General features: G+C 39.3%; 1 protein-coding gene across 1 annotated transcript; it reads left to right on the top strand.

Moving 5' to 3' along the window:
• Positions 1-1451: 1451 nt before the first annotated feature.
• Positions 1452-15141, top strand: LOC310929758 (dual specificity calcium/calmodulin-dependent 3',5'-cyclic nucleotide phosphodiesterase 1B-like; the record flags this gene model as incomplete). The annotated part of the gene is made up of 14 exons (XM_083892604.1): positions 1452-1504; positions 4028-4141; positions 5877-6059; positions 6530-6596; positions 6743-6859; positions 7843-7983; positions 8345-8445; positions 9634-9759; positions 10685-10786; positions 10984-11104; positions 13378-13459; positions 13704-13821; positions 14763-14899; positions 15044-15141. The coding sequence occupies 14 exons, from the start codon at positions 1452-1454 to the stop codon at positions 15139-15141; spliced, it is 1560 nt and encodes a 519-aa protein (XP_083748730.1).
• Between the last annotated feature and the right edge of the window lie 2136 nt (positions 15142-17277).

Raw genomic sequence — 17277 nt, 5'->3', positions numbered from 1 at the left:
TTGTCTTTAACTCACGTAGGGATATACAAAAAGCAGCAAGTTAAAGGGGTCATATTATACCCTATTTCTCCAAGTTAACCTAGTTCCCTGGTGTCCTAATGAACATGTCTGTGACATGCTTTGATCAAAATACCTTAAGGATGAAGCACCACATCAGTTCAATCACCCTGCCAAAACAGCCCTGTTCAGAACGCTCGGTTCAGTAGTATCTCTTTAGTTCCACCTTAAAAAAAAGTAAAACGAAACTTAAGGGACAGGAAATGACATCAGCCACAGAGGCTGCTGGGCGCTAACAGCAGTTAGCATTTGGAAAAGTGATCATTTGCAGGCTCTAGCAGGCACCGTCGCCGTCATATATAACATGTACCCACTGGACAGATAAATCCTCTGAGGCTGGAAGTTTGTGTAGAACTCTGTGCTGCACTGTGGAGACAAGAATAGAACTTTTTGCGGACTTCCAATTTCCATATATCGTTGCCCTCGCCAGCACTCTCGCATGTTTTTTACGGACAAATCGGAGCTTCGCAAGACAACAATTCCAGGAATTTAGCGCATTGTGACGTCCTAATGAGTGCGGAAGTCAACATTGCGTGTTTTATCTCCTGTACTTAGACTGAGGAGGACCACAAATACATGAGTGAGTCATCTTTTTTTAAACTTTGCCGAATGATAGGGCCTCCTGGCGTCCCAAATATAAGGATTTTAAATGATTAAACATTTGATTTTGTATAATATGGGACCTTTATTAAAGTAATGAGAGAGAGAAATATAATGTCATTGAATGCATCTTAAGTGCACAGCAGGACTATGAACAGAAGTAAAACTATTGGCCTGTTGTGGGTTTTGAGGACAGGCTTTGTTTATGTATGTTTGGGTCGGGGCGACTCTGGTGGGGTTTTCACTCAAAGACACTCTGTGTAGTTCCCTGATTTGCGGTTGTGGTGGAAAATTCTCATTTGGGATTTGAGTGTACACACACACACACACACACACACACACACACACACTGCTTGAAAGCCTCGCAGTCAACACTTCATCAGTGAGTCAGGTCAAGTAACTCACTTCACACAACCGGGTGCATGCATATACACAAACAGTCACTGACAAAGACACACAAGGCTCTCACTCACTGCTCAAGCATACACACACACGTACTCTCTCTCTCTCACACACACACACACACACACACACACATACACACACACAGTTCAGGCCTGCCTAACCAATCAGAGTGAACTGTAGTGGGTCCCCCAGAAGTGGGTGGGAGAGCTGTTGAAACACAAGTCTGTCTCAGGACGAACGAAGTTTGTGTTGGTGGTTTGGAGAACTTTTCTGCGTACTATTTCTCTGCAACAATTTTTTATTTTTTTCAAGATATTGCTTTTTTTGTTGTTGTTTTTTTGTTTTCTTTTTTAACTCTGGGGTCTATTTGGGGACAACTTGAGTGTGGAATGGCTGAACTTGTGAGAATCCGTAAGAAACGACTGCAGATCCCCATCTCTAGGTAAGACAGGGTTCAAAATCAGTAAAGGGTTTATCATAATAATCTGTTTTTCTACATGTTCTCCTACTCAGAGGCTGAACACAGCTAGGAAGTGTTTGGTCAAACTCTGTATCATATTCTGTTTGAGTAGGGTTCTTGTTTTGCGTCAAATTAAACATGTGACTTTAAAATAGACACCAATGATGTGTAATAATGCTGTGGATTTTTCAAGGATTTTACGAGTTAATTCTTACATTTCAAAGAATCCTGCTTTCATCAAGACTTTCTCTGACTATCAGCATGTGCACAAACACTTGTTGCTCGCAGTGGTTGCTTCTGCAGTGGGAGGGAAATGTGCTGCAGATGTGATGGGTCATGTGGTTTTGTTTTGAGAAACACATTGCTTTATTAGTGCGTGCAGGGTTCATAGCTCAAAGCCCTGTGAGGGTTTTTCGGGTTAGTAAGTATTTGGAACATAAACTGACAGATTTCTTTCAAGTTAATGACTATGCAGATGAGATAATTCACAGCACTTGCTAATCTGGTGTGGATTTCACTCTTTTTTGTTTGTTTTCTTCTTGTTTTGAGATGCATTATGTAGATAATTGTGCTGGCAAAAAGTGTGGATTCTTTCCGATATGCACTTAGATAGGACGACACTACGCAGTGTGGAGATTAAACAATGTCTGCGCAAAAGGGAAACGTGTCCTTTGTCTCTATAAACAAAGTTCCTCAAGTTCACTTGACGTGAAATTTCCTGTAAACGTCCTGTCAGAGGCTCTTCCACTGCAAACATTCACTCACTCATTGTCTAGCGCGTTATCCTCCACCGGAGGCAATTCCAGCTGACATGGGGCTAAAGGTGGGGTACACCCCTGGACAGGTCAGGGCAAACACAGAGACCCAAACAACCACTCACTCACAATCACATCTACGGTCATTTTAGAGCATCCAGCTAACCTCTGCATGTTTTTGGACTGTGGGAGGAAATGGAAGAACCTGAAAAACATGCAAACATTCAGAAAGGCCTTCAGTCATACCGGGTTGTGAACCTGGGTCTTTTTGCTGCAAGGAAAATGTGTTAGCCACTGCTCCGCCATGTGGCGCCCAACTGCAAACATCCAATCCATCATCTACCGCTTTATCCTCCACCGGATGTTCGCGAGGGGTGCTGTGCCTATCTCAGCTGACATAGGGCGATAGGCGGGGTACACCCTGGACAGCTCGCCCGTCCATTGCAGGGCCACATATAGAGACAACCATTCACTCACACTCTCACACCTACGGTCAATTTAGAGTGACAAATGCACCTCATCCCCAAATCTGCATGTTTTTTGACTGTGGGAGGAAGCCGGAGAACCTGGAGAAAACCCACGCACACACGGGGAGAACACGCAAACTCATTGCATAAAGGCGCTTGTTCCCTAACCCTAACCCCCTTGTTCCAACCCACCCTTGTTTCTTGCTGCAAAGGCGAGAGTGCTAACCACTACACCAACCGTGGGCCCCCAGCTGCAAACAGTTGAAACAAAAAAATACTGCGTTATCACAAAAGATTACTCGAGATTGAAAGTGAGCAGCGGTATTCAGATGCATGCTATTTTTATGACTCAACAGCTTTTGAAAGCTCCTGCCAGCGTGATAAACACTTGAAAAGCTGTGAGCGTCTCCTCGCTAGGAGTTTGGCTCCACAGCGTAGCCTGGCACAGTTGGAACACAATTGTTCATGGTATCAAACAGAGAGGTAAAAAATGTTTTTAGGGGAATTATCTGTGGCACAAAACGTGTGCTGTCACATCAAATAAACCTTTGTTTCAAACACCCAGGGAGAAAAGAATAATCTTATCAAAGTTGGATGATTCCAGAGCGAGAGAGTGGGATCTTTCACGAGACACTGCATCAGTGTATGAAAGCTTTTGGATTTATCACAGTGATGAGGTTGCATAAACACACTGCAGGTGGGTTACACTGGAGGTGACTAAGCATCTAAGCATTTACTTACTATTTCTCTTTGGTTAAAGTCTCTGAACCAAGAGCAAGAAAAACATTTGCAGATGAGAGCAGAATGTGTCCATAAAAATGCCAAAACTATAATTCTTCACCGAACCAACTTTGACAAAATATGGGTTACATAAGCCCCTGACCATGGGAATTTGTTTTTTTTTTTTTCATGGAAAATTTGGCACTAATGATGCCCTTTTTTTGCCACTGGCAACTGAGAACAGCTTGGCATTTAAATGGTTTCCAAATGAGCGTTTTCATGAGGAGGTTTTTCAACCTGATGTCACTTCTCAGACCTTTTCACTTTCTCCTGACGGCAACAAGTGTTGACAGTTTTCACAGGCTCTTGTGTAGAAGGCTGCCATTTTGTTTCTTCTGTAGCTAACTTGTATGACTGCAACCGCTGTGAGTAAAGGTTACTGAAGGGGTAGCTTTTCACAATAAAGCTTCCTATTGCCTTTATAAAATTGGGCATGTTTCAGGGTTTTTTGTATGTATGTTTGATTTGATAACATCCTCATTAATGATTTTGTTTCTGTTCAGGTTGAGGGGCATTCTGAAGCAGCTGGACGAGAAAGATGTCGACTTTGAAGACATCAAAAAGAATCTGGATTTCACAGCATCATTACTGGAGGCAGTTTACCTTGATGGAACAAGGTTTTATTTTTTTATTTTTTTTCTCGCAGCCTCTCTATCTCCACCACATATATTGAAGGATGTAGGTTATGACTGATCTGGGTCATGATTTAATTACGTTTTAAATACTAATTTAAACCTTGCACGATGGGAAGGGTTTTCACACTGTGGGTTACTGAGTTGACCTGCGATCTCTGAGTGATTTCTCTAGTTGTTGTGTGACTGTTTTCTGAGAAACACATGGTCAGGTTAACCACTGGTAACTGCATGTGTGGTTTCTGCTGTAAGTCTGGAACAAACTCTTCACTATGGTTACTCTAAAGACTAAAAAGCATCAGATGTATTTATAGGGAAACGCGATAGCAGCACAGTGCGATAGTGATAACAGAAAAACCAGCATGGATATGTTTTGAATGTGTGAGTGGGACTGCATACGAGAGAGCAGCAATAATTGTTTTAGGAAAATGCGTTGATGGAAATTGCAGCAGGTTGACAGCAGCATACAATATGTAGGGAAATTATGTTGGAAATAATAATGTGTAAAGTGGCAAACGGGTATGGGTCAAAGCTATCCAATAGCTTTTACTTTTCACACAGCTCTGACTTCAGGTTGAGGACGAATGTCTAAACATCGTTGCTGTCAGTTCTTACATCTATAACAAAAGCTAAATTATGTCCATGTGTAATTTAACTCAAATACATTAAAAACTCAAATGAAAAATAAAAATAAAAAGTGCAGGGTATACACTACCATTCAAAAGTTTGGGGTCACCTATACCATTCTTTTGTGTTTTCCATTAAAAGTCACACTTTTATTTCTCAAAAGAGTAGCAAAATGAATAGAAAATATATACGACATTGACAAGATTGTAAATTACGGAGCCCCCGAAGTGACATGGGAAAAAAAAGACAAAAAAAATTACAAAAAAATGTTGGTTTATTTTTTCATAATTTTTTGTAAACTCGAGATCTAAAGTTTTTTTTTCATCATTTTTTTTTTCTCATGTCACTTCGGGGGCTCCGTAAGAAATAATGATTTTTATTCAAAATAATAATTTTGACCTTTCGTCAAAGAACCAGCAAAACTGTTTTCAGCTGTGCTAACATCATTGCACAAGGGTTTTCAAGGGTTTTCTAATCATCCAATAGCCTTCTAACGTGATTAGCAAACTAGAATTAGAACACTGGAAATGGGCCTCTAAACACCTATGTACATATTCCATTAAAAAAGGTTTGCAGCTAGAATAGTCATTTACCACATTAACAATGTATAGAGTGTATTTATGATTAATTTAATGTTATATTCATCGGAAAAAAGTGCTTTCCCTTCAAAAACAAGGACATTTCTAAGTGACCCCAAACTCTCCAACGGTAGTGTAACTGTTTGTCAGCCGTGATCGCCTCCAGCTCCCCGTGACCCTCACATAGAGAATAATGTGCTAGGCAAACAAAAAGAGCAAGAGAGGGCTAAAAAAGAAAAAGGGCAAATGTCTCTAATATTTCACAGTCTATTTAAAACTGCTGATATCTGCTTGCTTTATGGTTAAATATAATGGAAAAAGAGATCCCACTTCCTTCATTTTTGGACTCTGTGCAGTGTCTTAACCAGTGACAGAAATGTGCAAAAGTCCAGACTATACAATATATTTCTGTCTTTTTTATGACTTTGGCAATTTCATCCCGTGTTTGTCGCAGATTTTTTCTCTTTCATATCATAGCAATCAGTGTTTGTGTCTATGTGTGTGTGTGCTCACAGGCAGTGTCTGGAATCTGAAGACGACCTTCAGCAGCTGCAGTCCGACGGCGTGCCTTCAGAGGTCACCGACTGGCTGGCGTCCACCTTCACCCAGAGGGTGCGGCGGCCCGCGCGACGTGCAGATGAAAAGCCCAAATTCCGCAGCATCGTCCATGCGGTGCAGGCGGGGATATTTGTGGAGAGGTATATCAACACACTTGCTCATTGTCATATATTTCGGGATCATAAAAGAGGGCTGATGCTATGATAGTCAAGTGATTTTTGGCACAAACATGAAACAAATCCTGTGTAATTGTGGCAGAATGTTTACAGTAACGATGCAGCTTCTGCAGAGCAGCTCTGCGTTTCCTTTACGACGCCTACATGTAATAATATCAGGAAACGATTACCATGTACCATAAAGCTTCCATTGTAAATGACTCAGGTGCTATAACTCTAATTTAAGTTCATACAGTGTTGTTACAGACAAAATACAGACGGCTGCAGCGGCAGCACACTGTGAAACATTATCCTCCTTCTCTCTTGAAAACATCCTTCCAAAAGGGGACAGGGACTTGGGATAACTTTTATAAACAGCCCCTGAGTCGAGTTCACTGCACAGTGTCAACATGTGAACTTTAGCTGAACTCAACATAAACATTGCATTATTCCAGGATGTTCAAGAGGGCCTACACTGCAGCCATGCCCGACCAACCTGTGGCGGTCGTAAACTGCCTCAGGGTAAGCCCCGACCAATCCTAAATCTCACAGTGAATCATGTGTGTGTGTTCATGTAATAAAACGGACATCACAAAAGAGCTAGTATGCACGGCACAAGTATGCGTTATTAACGCCGACACTTTCCCCTTTTTTTCCCCCCTCCTCAGGATGTTGACCGCTGGAACTTTGATGTGTTTGCTCTGAACGTGACCAGCTCTGATCACGCACTACGGACTATTTTCTTTGAGCTGGTCACCAGATATGAGCTCAACAGCCGTTTTAAGGTCTTTCAGCTTGAGATTTAAAATTGCACTTTCTGTACAGTTAGTTTGTGGATATAATAATAATATTACTTTTCTCACTGCCCATTACAATGGACCCTATTGTTGTTGTTGTTATAATGAGTAGATACAGCACTGTGCAGAAGTCTTAGGCCACTATTAGGTTTGTTGTTTTCACAATGCTATAACAACAATTGAGGATAATTATTGCTATTTCACTTTACTGGCACACATCCAGAAAATATGTATGCATTTTTTCAGAAAAAAGAAGAAAAAAAACCTCCTCAACAGGTGTCAAGTATTTAGTGTGATCCACCCTTACACTTGAACAATAACACAGCTCTGTTAATACTGGAGTGGAACCTTCATTCATGTTACTGGTAAATCCTGTGTTTGTCCTACTATTTCATTTCAAGAAATATCTGCTGTAAAACACGTCTATTATGCCAGGTTTATTCAAGACATGTTTGAGCATTACATACAAATGTTGCATGAGTTAAACTCATTGACAGCTCGCTAATATATAAGATAACTATTTAAGACCAGCTTTAAGTCGCATCACTTCATTCCAAACTCCAACAATCACAGAATTTGACAGACAGAAAAACAACAGGGCTGGTGGTGCCCTGAAACTTTTGCACAGTAATGTAGATTGGGTCTCATCTAGAGCTGAAACTCTAGATGAGTTTTAGCTTCTTAATGTGAATATTGTATTTGTTTCTTTGCTCCACATAACAAAGAAATCATTCATACTGAATCATTTTGGTTTGTGGACAAAACAAGACATTCGAGAACATCGTCATTTCCAGATCTGACAAACACTGATCAACATTTTATGGACCAAATGATTAATCAATTGCAAAAAGAATCGTTAGTTGCAGCTCTAGTCTCATCAATATGCGCTGTTGCCAGGTGATGAATACAAACTCACACACAAACTGAATGCTGGATTTTTAAATGTAATGTAATGTAACGCATGTTTGCAGATACCCATCTCTTGCCTGACAGAGTTCTTGTCTGCACTTGAGAGAGGATATTGCAGAAACAACAACCCCTACCACAGTCACGTCCACGCCGCCGACGTGACGCAAACAATGCACTGCCTGCTGCTGCGCACTGGACTTGTGGTACTGGATCTCTCCCCACACAATAAATTCATCCTAAAGGGAAGCATTTTAAGAAGCAAAAAAACACTAGTATTTGCTAGTGCTATTTCTAGCCAAAGATCACTACATATTTTGTGTGTGTGATACATAAAACTGTGTCTGTGTAGCGACATTGTGGATATTAGGTATTTTAAAAGAAATAGATATATTGCATCAGGCAATACATAGTATAATTTTAATACATGTAGAGAAAAATACAGCAAACATATCTGAAATAACTGTGAACAGTGATTGACTCTGTTTTTAAAGAAATGACATGATGCCGTTAAAGTACATAATGATATATAGTGATATAATGTCTTTCATCTCTTGTGTCTAAAAGCACTGGCTGACAGAGCTCGAGGTGATGGCGTCACTTTTCGCCGCAGCCATCCACGACTATGAGCACACGGGAACCACAAACAACTTTCACATCCACACAAAGTAAGCTCCTTTTCTGATATTCTGTCGTAAGCCGTCTTTAAAAAGCTCCAGCCTTTTTTACATCTATACTGATGCAACATCCTGCTGTAAAGTTTTAGAACAGCAGAACTGCAGAGCGAGGGGGAGAGAGATGGATGCTAAGGCAAACACAGTATTTTTAGATGTCGATTTTCCACATAAGAGAACTGAAGAACGCAGTCTCATGGCACCCATCATCATCATTATGCCTTACTTTGGGGCTAAAGCACAAAGATGCCTATTCATTCAAAGACAACATGTCTTGGTTACAGTTATCCAAACAGCATCTATCTAAAAGTCATGCTCCACCTACACACAGACAAACACTCAGCGACTACAGGCTTGAAATACTTAATGAAAAATATTGACTTTATGTTGGTGACGAATCCTCATAATGGAAAAAAATAACTATTAAAAAACCTCTCCTGTAGTGGAAGATATTTTTCACTATCCTCCTTCAGTTTCACCAATACTTGACACTGCAAACAGCTTCATGTTGTGCAGCATCTGGATCCACAAAGCTCAGCTCAAGGCTGTGTGTACTGCATGACTCTGCTCAATGACTTTTTAAGGTTCTGTGTTTGTCCACAAATTTCAAAAGCAAAAAAAAAGCACCAGTGTAACATGAAACGTTCCTTGTGTGTTTTGGCACTGTACGTTTCCTATAATTAAGTGTCAAAATGACCATGTAATTGTGTTGTTATTTGCAGGATGAGAGGAGCCTGTGTCTAAATGTTCAATTTGTCATTAATTATAATTAACTGGCTGGCATAGATCACAGTCGCTGCACAGCGGCTAAATTAAACGTACAAATAAATCGTTTCCAGACAAGTGAATCATTGCTTTTAAACAAAAACTTGTCCTGAAAACAAACTAATTTGTGGGGTTATTTAGGGAGAACATGAGGATTTATTTACTGCTAATATAGTCAGTTTCAAAGCTTTGTCTCTATTGTAATGATTTAATTATGGACATGTAAAAGTGCAAAATCAACCACAAAATCATACTGCTATTTCAGAACCCTCTTTTCAGATGTCATCTTCAAAAACTTTCTAAGCAGAAGAAGATTCAATATAATCAATAAAGGGAAGAATATTAAACAGTGTAGTTACCACTCAGTTCCAGTCCTCTTCCTCTCTTGCTCTCTCAGTGTCTGACTTTGTTTTTCAGGTCCGAGTTTGCCTTGACCTACAACGACCGATCGGTACAGGAAAGCCATCACCTCAGCGCTGCGTTTCGGCTTCTGCAGAACGAGCAAATGAATATCTTCATGAATTTGTCGCGAGAAGAATGGATGTAAGACGACAAGATTTCCAATCAATGAAAATTACATTAACTGACACTAAAAATGCACCCACTCAAGATAGGTTTTTGGTTACAAAGCTGTTAAAAAAAAAAAGAAAAAAGAAAGAGTCCTATAAGAAGACTGTAAAACACTCGTGTCTGAAGTCTAATGGGTCGTTTTCTGCGCTATAGTCCTCAGTTTATTAAAACCCATTAAAAACACATCAGTGGGCACGTGAGCACTCACACACTAAGTTAGTCAGTCCCACACACACCATACAGCAATTACTCCCTGGTGGAGTAACTGTGTACTTATCCACAGTTGAACATAATCTGAGAAAAAGACAACATTTATTACCATTTGGGTGACTTGCACTACAGTTATAGTTCTTTCAGTCATTTTTTCTTTTTCTTTTTTTTTAACGATACAGTACTTATAAAACTGAAAAATAACTTACACCCTCATTCATATAATAATACAATAATTCATGCAGCACTTTTTCTATCACACACCCATATTCACCTATAATACACCTGGTATATTACCCATTCATACCAGGAGCAATTTGCCAAGGGACACATTGGCAGGTGGAGTAGTGGAGTTAGGAATCGACCCCCGACCTCCTGGTGACTCACAGCAAGCCCTTTAAATCCAGAAGAGTCTAAAGTTATTTATTACAATAACAAAATAAGCTCATATTCTATACTGTATATCTTTGACTATACTGTCTGCAATAGAGTACAGTGTGTACTGTCAAAATGTTCATACTGTATATACAGTTTATACATTCATGAAGGTTGATACTTGAGATACAGTATGATAGATAAAGTATTATAATATTGTATTTATTGAAGGGCTTTGAAATGTAATTACCACTACCTTTTTTTCCCCATCAAGCAAGGCCAACTACTAAACTCTATATCTTTGTGTGTGCAGGGAGCTACGATCACTGGTTATAGAGATGGTTTTGTCCACAGACATGTCCTCCCACTTACTCCAAGTCAAAGCCATGAAATCCTGCCTACAACAACAAGAGCGGTAATGCGACTGTGACTATGTGACGATGTGCTATTATTATTCACACTGTGCATTACACACATTTGGCTTAAATAATCCTGGGCAGACAAAATTCATGTGAATGTGATGCTGTCTGCCTGAGTGTGTCACGTACCATACAAGCATAGCATAACAAACAAAACAAAAAAACAAGAAGTGAATTATGCTTTCTCCAGCAGGATTGATAAGCCTAAAGCACTTTCTCTGTTACTCCACACGGCTGACATAAGCCATCCATCCAAGCCCTGGGCACTGCATTCTCGCTGGACCAAAGCCCTGATGGAGGAGTTTTTCAGGCAGGTAAGAACTCTGATAGATTCATGATAGATTCATCAGGAGCCTGATCATGTAGAGACTGTGTTAGTGTGTTTTTTTGGAGAGTTTAAAGTCAAGTACAATAACAGTTTAGGACTTTTAGGATATGACTCAAGTTTACAGAAACTGATCTAATTTATCTAGTTTTATTGATAAATACATTTTTGGTCTAATCTACATACAAAGCATGAGGCTAAAGTTAACTTTGTGCCTATGGAAGATAACCCTGTAACCTCAAATGTTCCCGAATTGGGGGATACCAGACAGCAGAATATGGACTACAAGACTACATAAACCTATTTTAAACGTGACAAACATAGCTCAAATAACAACTACATTAATTACTACATATCAAACTCTGTACGGCACCGCTGTGTCAACCCACTCACCACATGTAGGGTTTTCACGCGCGTCATCAAACCGGAAGTCACCATTTTGGAGGTACTCCGTAGGTAAACAAAGCGCACTGAAGCAGATCCCGAACGCCGAAAGAAAGGAAATTATGAATTATTGCTGTGTTTTTGGCAGTACCAATTGGTTATTCGGAAAAGCATTAGACTACTATAAAGTTATAACAAATCAGGAAGGCACGTGTGCTTAACGAAGCTAAACCAGGATCTACGAGGCAAAAATCTGGGCATCCGAAATTATTTGGGCCATTAATTGTCAGGTAAGTGAATTGTTGATAGCAGCGGTTCTTAAGCCTTTTAGCACCATAATAAGATATATATATATATATATATATATATATATATATATATATATATATATATATATACTTTCAGGGGAAGTTCGAATGATTCAAATTGCACGAAGTAGCGAGGAGTTACGGTAATTTGAATAATTTTCTAATGTGATGATAATAATATAATTCATATAGTGTACAGTGTATAGAACTATAGACTATGGTATGTGGACTAATGCATATCAACGTGTAGGTCACCGAAATGAAAAACTCTTGGCTAACGTTACACCTCATGATATCATACAGTTAAGGTTGGGTTGAATAAAGACGAGGGAGCCAATTCGTATGGATCTGCACCACCAATAACCCCTTCATTCCCATTCCTGTGGATCAAGTCCTTCCCTGTATGCCTTTGCATCTATAACGCGTTTTAAGGAGCTTTTCCGTGGTTTCGGACTTCAATCGGATCCATCGCAGTTTTTACCTCCGAGTACATCCAATATGGCCGCGCATCCGGGTTACTGCCCCGAATGTGACGTAGGTGAAAAACATGGTGAACCCTCTATATCTGGATCGAACGCGACGACACTTTACCAAAACTTCGCGGATTGTGAGGATATAACTCACAGCACTTTACTCCAAAAAACAAAGTATGAAGACAACAAAAACCGCTCCGCCGAACGACTGCTGTAAAAAGTACTCTTACCGTGTTTAATGTTTCTCCGTCAGAAGTTGATATTACAGCGAACAACATACGCACTTCCTGTGTTACACTCAAATCATTCCGAGCGCCTCGAACGTTACATTTGGACCCTGGGGGAAACATTACAATGACCAACACGCTTCCTTCCTGGGATACAGCTCAGTCCTGCCACCGTGTGTTAATTTTTGGAATGGGAAATATATAGAAATAATTGAAACTTAAAACAAAGCCATAAACTGTTTTATTGAACACTAATAGTGATATAAAATGAAATAAGTAGTTTTACAAATGGCACAGGTGGTGCCAACATGTTCCAAATGAGACATTGCTGTACGAAAAACTCTCTAATTGTGTTTTACTTCACTTTTAACTTAAAAGACAAAACAGAGTAGTTAATTTAATAACAAATTCCTGTCTCTTTCATTAAGTTATATATTGTCAAATGCAGTACCAATATTTAGCAGGAAGTCTATTTAGAGGTCACGTAAAGATCATTTTGTAATTTTTTTTTGTTATGATGAACTCTAATTCTTGATTGAATATATTGGATACAGGGTAATGGATTAATCTGGATCAAGAGTTAGCTTTAAGGAAATGTTGGCTACCTTAAAAGTCTGTGGAATATCAAGTTACATTTGCTCAAATTTTCCAAGAACCAGAGTAGGCGTTGTTGAGCTCTGCTATGCTTTAAAAATAGGATGTTACAAACGTCTCTCTCTGAAATGCTTCCTTTGTTTTGTTTTGTTTTGTGTTACATGATTTTGTTTGGTTGCAAAGGGGTTTGGAAAGAGCTAACCTTTAGAAAGTTAACTTTAGGTAAAGAGTGGGATGCCCTTTAAGATATTTTCTCTCTCTGTCTGTCTTTGTGAGGGTGATAGAGAGGCGGAGCTCAACCTACCCTTCTCTCCTCTGTGCGATCGAAAAAGCACCCTGGTAGCTGAGTCCCAGATTGGTGAGTCTGACAAACACTTTCCAAAACCTTTATTCCAGTCACTGATGTTTTTTTTCTTACCTTGTGTGAACTGAATACAGATTTTTTTTCAAGGTTCAGTATTGCAATATAGGAAATGTACTGCCACTGTTGAACTCATTTAAATACATTTGCATTTCTTTTCTGCTGCAAAGTTATTCACAGTACACATTATTATAACACATTAAGTTTTCACATGCTAATGTGCCAGCATCTATTCCTGCAGGTTTTATAGATTTCATTGTGTATCCTACATTTTCTCTGCTGACGGACATGGCGGAAAAGATTGTTATTCCTTTGGTGGAGGAGAACCCTGGTCCACCAGACCCCTGTAACAGACACAGGTATTCATGTACCACAGTTCACAATATACCTTTTGGAATAAAAATATAAACATTGAATATGAAGCAATAGCCATAGCAGCATAAAAGCTAGACTTTTATGCATGAGATGGTAAACAAGGCTTAATCAGGGGGGGTCAAATAAAGAAAGGAAATTAACCTGGTACTTAAGGAACATGCAAAACTGACTATTTTTTATAACCCCATGTTATTAAAGCTTGTCTCTCTCAAACACACACACACTCACATGCACTACTGTGATCACTGTGGTCACCTTAAAGAGAAATGGGAAACACATTTTTTAATTAATAATCTGGTTAATCTGTTCAAAGTCAACATATTTTGGTAAATTAAGCTCAATACTTTGCAGTTTACTTTACAAACATGTGCAGAATGTTCTACTGTACGTGTATAAAATAGGATATAAGCATATTATTTGACAGGAGTCTATAAATGATCTTTTTTTTTTTCTTGTTCTACAGTGAGTAGAACATAGTGCAGGGATGTGTGAGGGCCACACTGACACAAATAAAGCATAAATAGTCACAAATAAAAGTTTGAAAAGAAATAATAATCATTAATCATCTGCAAAACTGCATTATTTGTCTGTATTATGAGTGTTTTGGGGCGTACCATCAATTAAAATGGTGAATGAAGGAAACGAGTTGGATCGGCTCAAAGAGGATGAATTTTAATTTGATTATATCTTGTGATGGAGGATAAAGCGGTAGATAATGGATGGATGGATATATCTTATGATATTTTATTTTATTTATTCATATATATAAGGGTTCAAGAATCACACACGTTACTTTTGGCTTAAGATCAGATCAGAAATCCTTGTGCAGGCATGACCAAGATAAAAATAAATATAGAAATAAAAGGTTTGAAACTTAAAAAGGTTTGTCATGACTGTGACAGCGCTCTGTTTTTTTCCTCAATAGTAATCTTTGGAAGGAAAGTTCCCGAGGTCTGCAGTGGAGTCTCGCTCACATCACGGCCGAGCTGGTGAGCTTCCGTTCCACGTGGACGCGACACACCGAAGACAACAAGCTCCAATGGAAGGAGAGCGGCTCCAACGGTAGGTGACGTTATTTCATTCAATACTAGTGAGTGATTTGTGTTCAGTAGTAATCTCGTGAAGAAATAGATGAAAAGACAGTTTTGTTTTTTCCTTTTTTCCTTAAAAATGTTCCTGTATCTCTTAATATCTTCATCCCTCCAGGATTTTCAGACCCAAGGCTGACAACAGAACAAAGGAGCAGTCAAGAGGAGCAGACGGAAAATTCCCAACAAGTCCCCACTGCAGATTCAAACCAGTAGACCTCACCTCTGTTCATAACCTCTGTGATATAAACATGTGTAGCCGACAGATTATCTATCAAGGTTAACTGAGGTTTGTAATGCCTTACTATACTATACTAAACAATTCTATATATAGCAACAAACCACAGGTTTGAAACATTTAAGATCATCTTCCCAAGGTAAGATGTGCAGTATAGTCATAGAAAATGTCCTCATGTCTTATATCAAGTGTAGAATACTATGATAACTTAAATAAAAAGTCTACATGCTGGCCATGTCACTGTATAGTCCATGTCATTAATTTAATCCGACCACCAACAAAACACCCATTGTACTTTTTTTGTAGTTTAAACTACACACACACAAACATCATTTAATCATGCAATAAATATTGAAAATGTATTATTTGCTCTGTGTGCTGTTTGGCATGGATTATTTAAGAGGCGGGGCTTCTTAAACATTAAAAAAAATCATAGAATTCAACAGAAGCATCTTTTCTTGTGTCTTAAAAAGATTATTTATCACTCATTTAGTACACAGACACGGCACTTTTTGCAAAAATGTCAAAACCAGGGAGGTTCATAAGCATTAGGGGGCCTTCGGGAGGGGGGCCCTACATTGAATCAAACCAAATCAATTAAGTGAGATCAGGATTAGGTGTTTCATAAAGCATTGTTTTTGAAAGTTAATCCCTGTGGTGGTGTTTTTAATCGAGTGAAACACTGCCCTCTGCTGGAAGTTACTGTTTTCTCTGTGTTTAGCTCTGGACGTTTCTGGGCGATAAAGTTAGGAGAGTGCGTTGCGTCGGACAAACTAAGAAATACAAGAGTAGCGAAGCTAAACACCAGGTGAACAAAACCTGAATCTGGGATTTGCGTTCATGTGCTGGTAGCTTGAGGCTAACGTATCAGCAATTCTGCAAAGACGGTTCTGACTAAACTTACCCTGGACCTCTGTGGAGCGGAGTTTGAGTTCTAACTCTTTAGAACCGTCTCTCCGGCTAATGCTAACTACCACGTCTGGGTCTGACGCAGTGTGTGACCGTTGTCTGTTTATGTGGCCGCCATGAAGAGCCATAGCAGATATTAGAGAGAGGGCAACCTTTGCCTTTGTTGTGTTTACACTTTCTGTATTCTCAGACTTTAAAGCAGCGGGGGTGCACGACGAGGCCAGTGTGTTGTTTTGACCTTTGCAGAAAAGCGTAGAACAACATTTAGCCTTTCTTATTTAGAGAGAAAATATAACTGACCCTTTTAAGCACCTCTCTTGGGTACTGATGCAGCACATAGACCTTAGTTTAGTCCTTAATATTGACTCTACACTTTCTATATAATGTTACTTTTTCCACTGTGAAAGAAAATGGCAATTCAAGTTTAAAAAGTTCAGTTTCCTGCTCTACCAGCAGGGGGGGTTGTAGAGGGGGAAAAGTCAAGACAACTGGCTCTGGGGCTGCCCTGTGGCCTCAGATTCAAACCCAATTTCTCATTTTCACAGGTGTCACTCAGAGAGTTCACAATAACAATCTTCATTTTAGGAAAAGGAGAGTAAATGCAACTCAAACTGTCACTGATCGGAGGAGTGCCACGCAGGACTCGCAGCTGCAAGTCAACATAGTCGCATGAATACAAAACAGGCATGATCATCATTTTAATTTGTTTTGTCTCAAGTGGTTTTTAGTACTTTTTTAAAAGATGCTCAACCTCTTTAGCAACTTCTAAAAAGTAAAACCAATTCCACCAAAAGTGATTTTGAACCTCAAAATTGTACAGTAGCTTAAATCGCTGCAGTGTCCCCAAAGATATTTGTGAAGATCAGCTCTTGTTATGAAAAATGTATGTGTCTTTATGCTCCTGGCTCTGAATGTGTTGAATTATTCATCGTCTGGGTTCCTATTTTTAGGATTAGAATTCAAAACTCAACTAAACACATGACCAGCGGTGCAGTGATGTCAGACGCTGTTAGTGGAGGTTGAGTTAATTTTTTTAGACGTAGGAAAGCAGTGCCGTGGTTTACTTTGCTTTGGGTAAATTATGATGCAGGCAAAGTGCAAGTGCTGCTGGGTTAGCGTGAAAGTACAACACCCGATCACCAATTTAAACCACTTTTATTGTATCAAACAAATTTAGATTACATTAATCGTCACTCAATTTAAGT

Source organism: Microchirus variegatus (assembly GCF_963457635.1).
Source record: "Microchirus variegatus genome assembly, chromosome: 7".
NCBI classification, from domain to species: domain Eukaryota; kingdom Metazoa; phylum Chordata; class Actinopteri; order Pleuronectiformes; family Soleidae; genus Microchirus; species Microchirus variegatus.
This window is presented reverse-complemented; position numbering and strand designations above follow the sequence as displayed.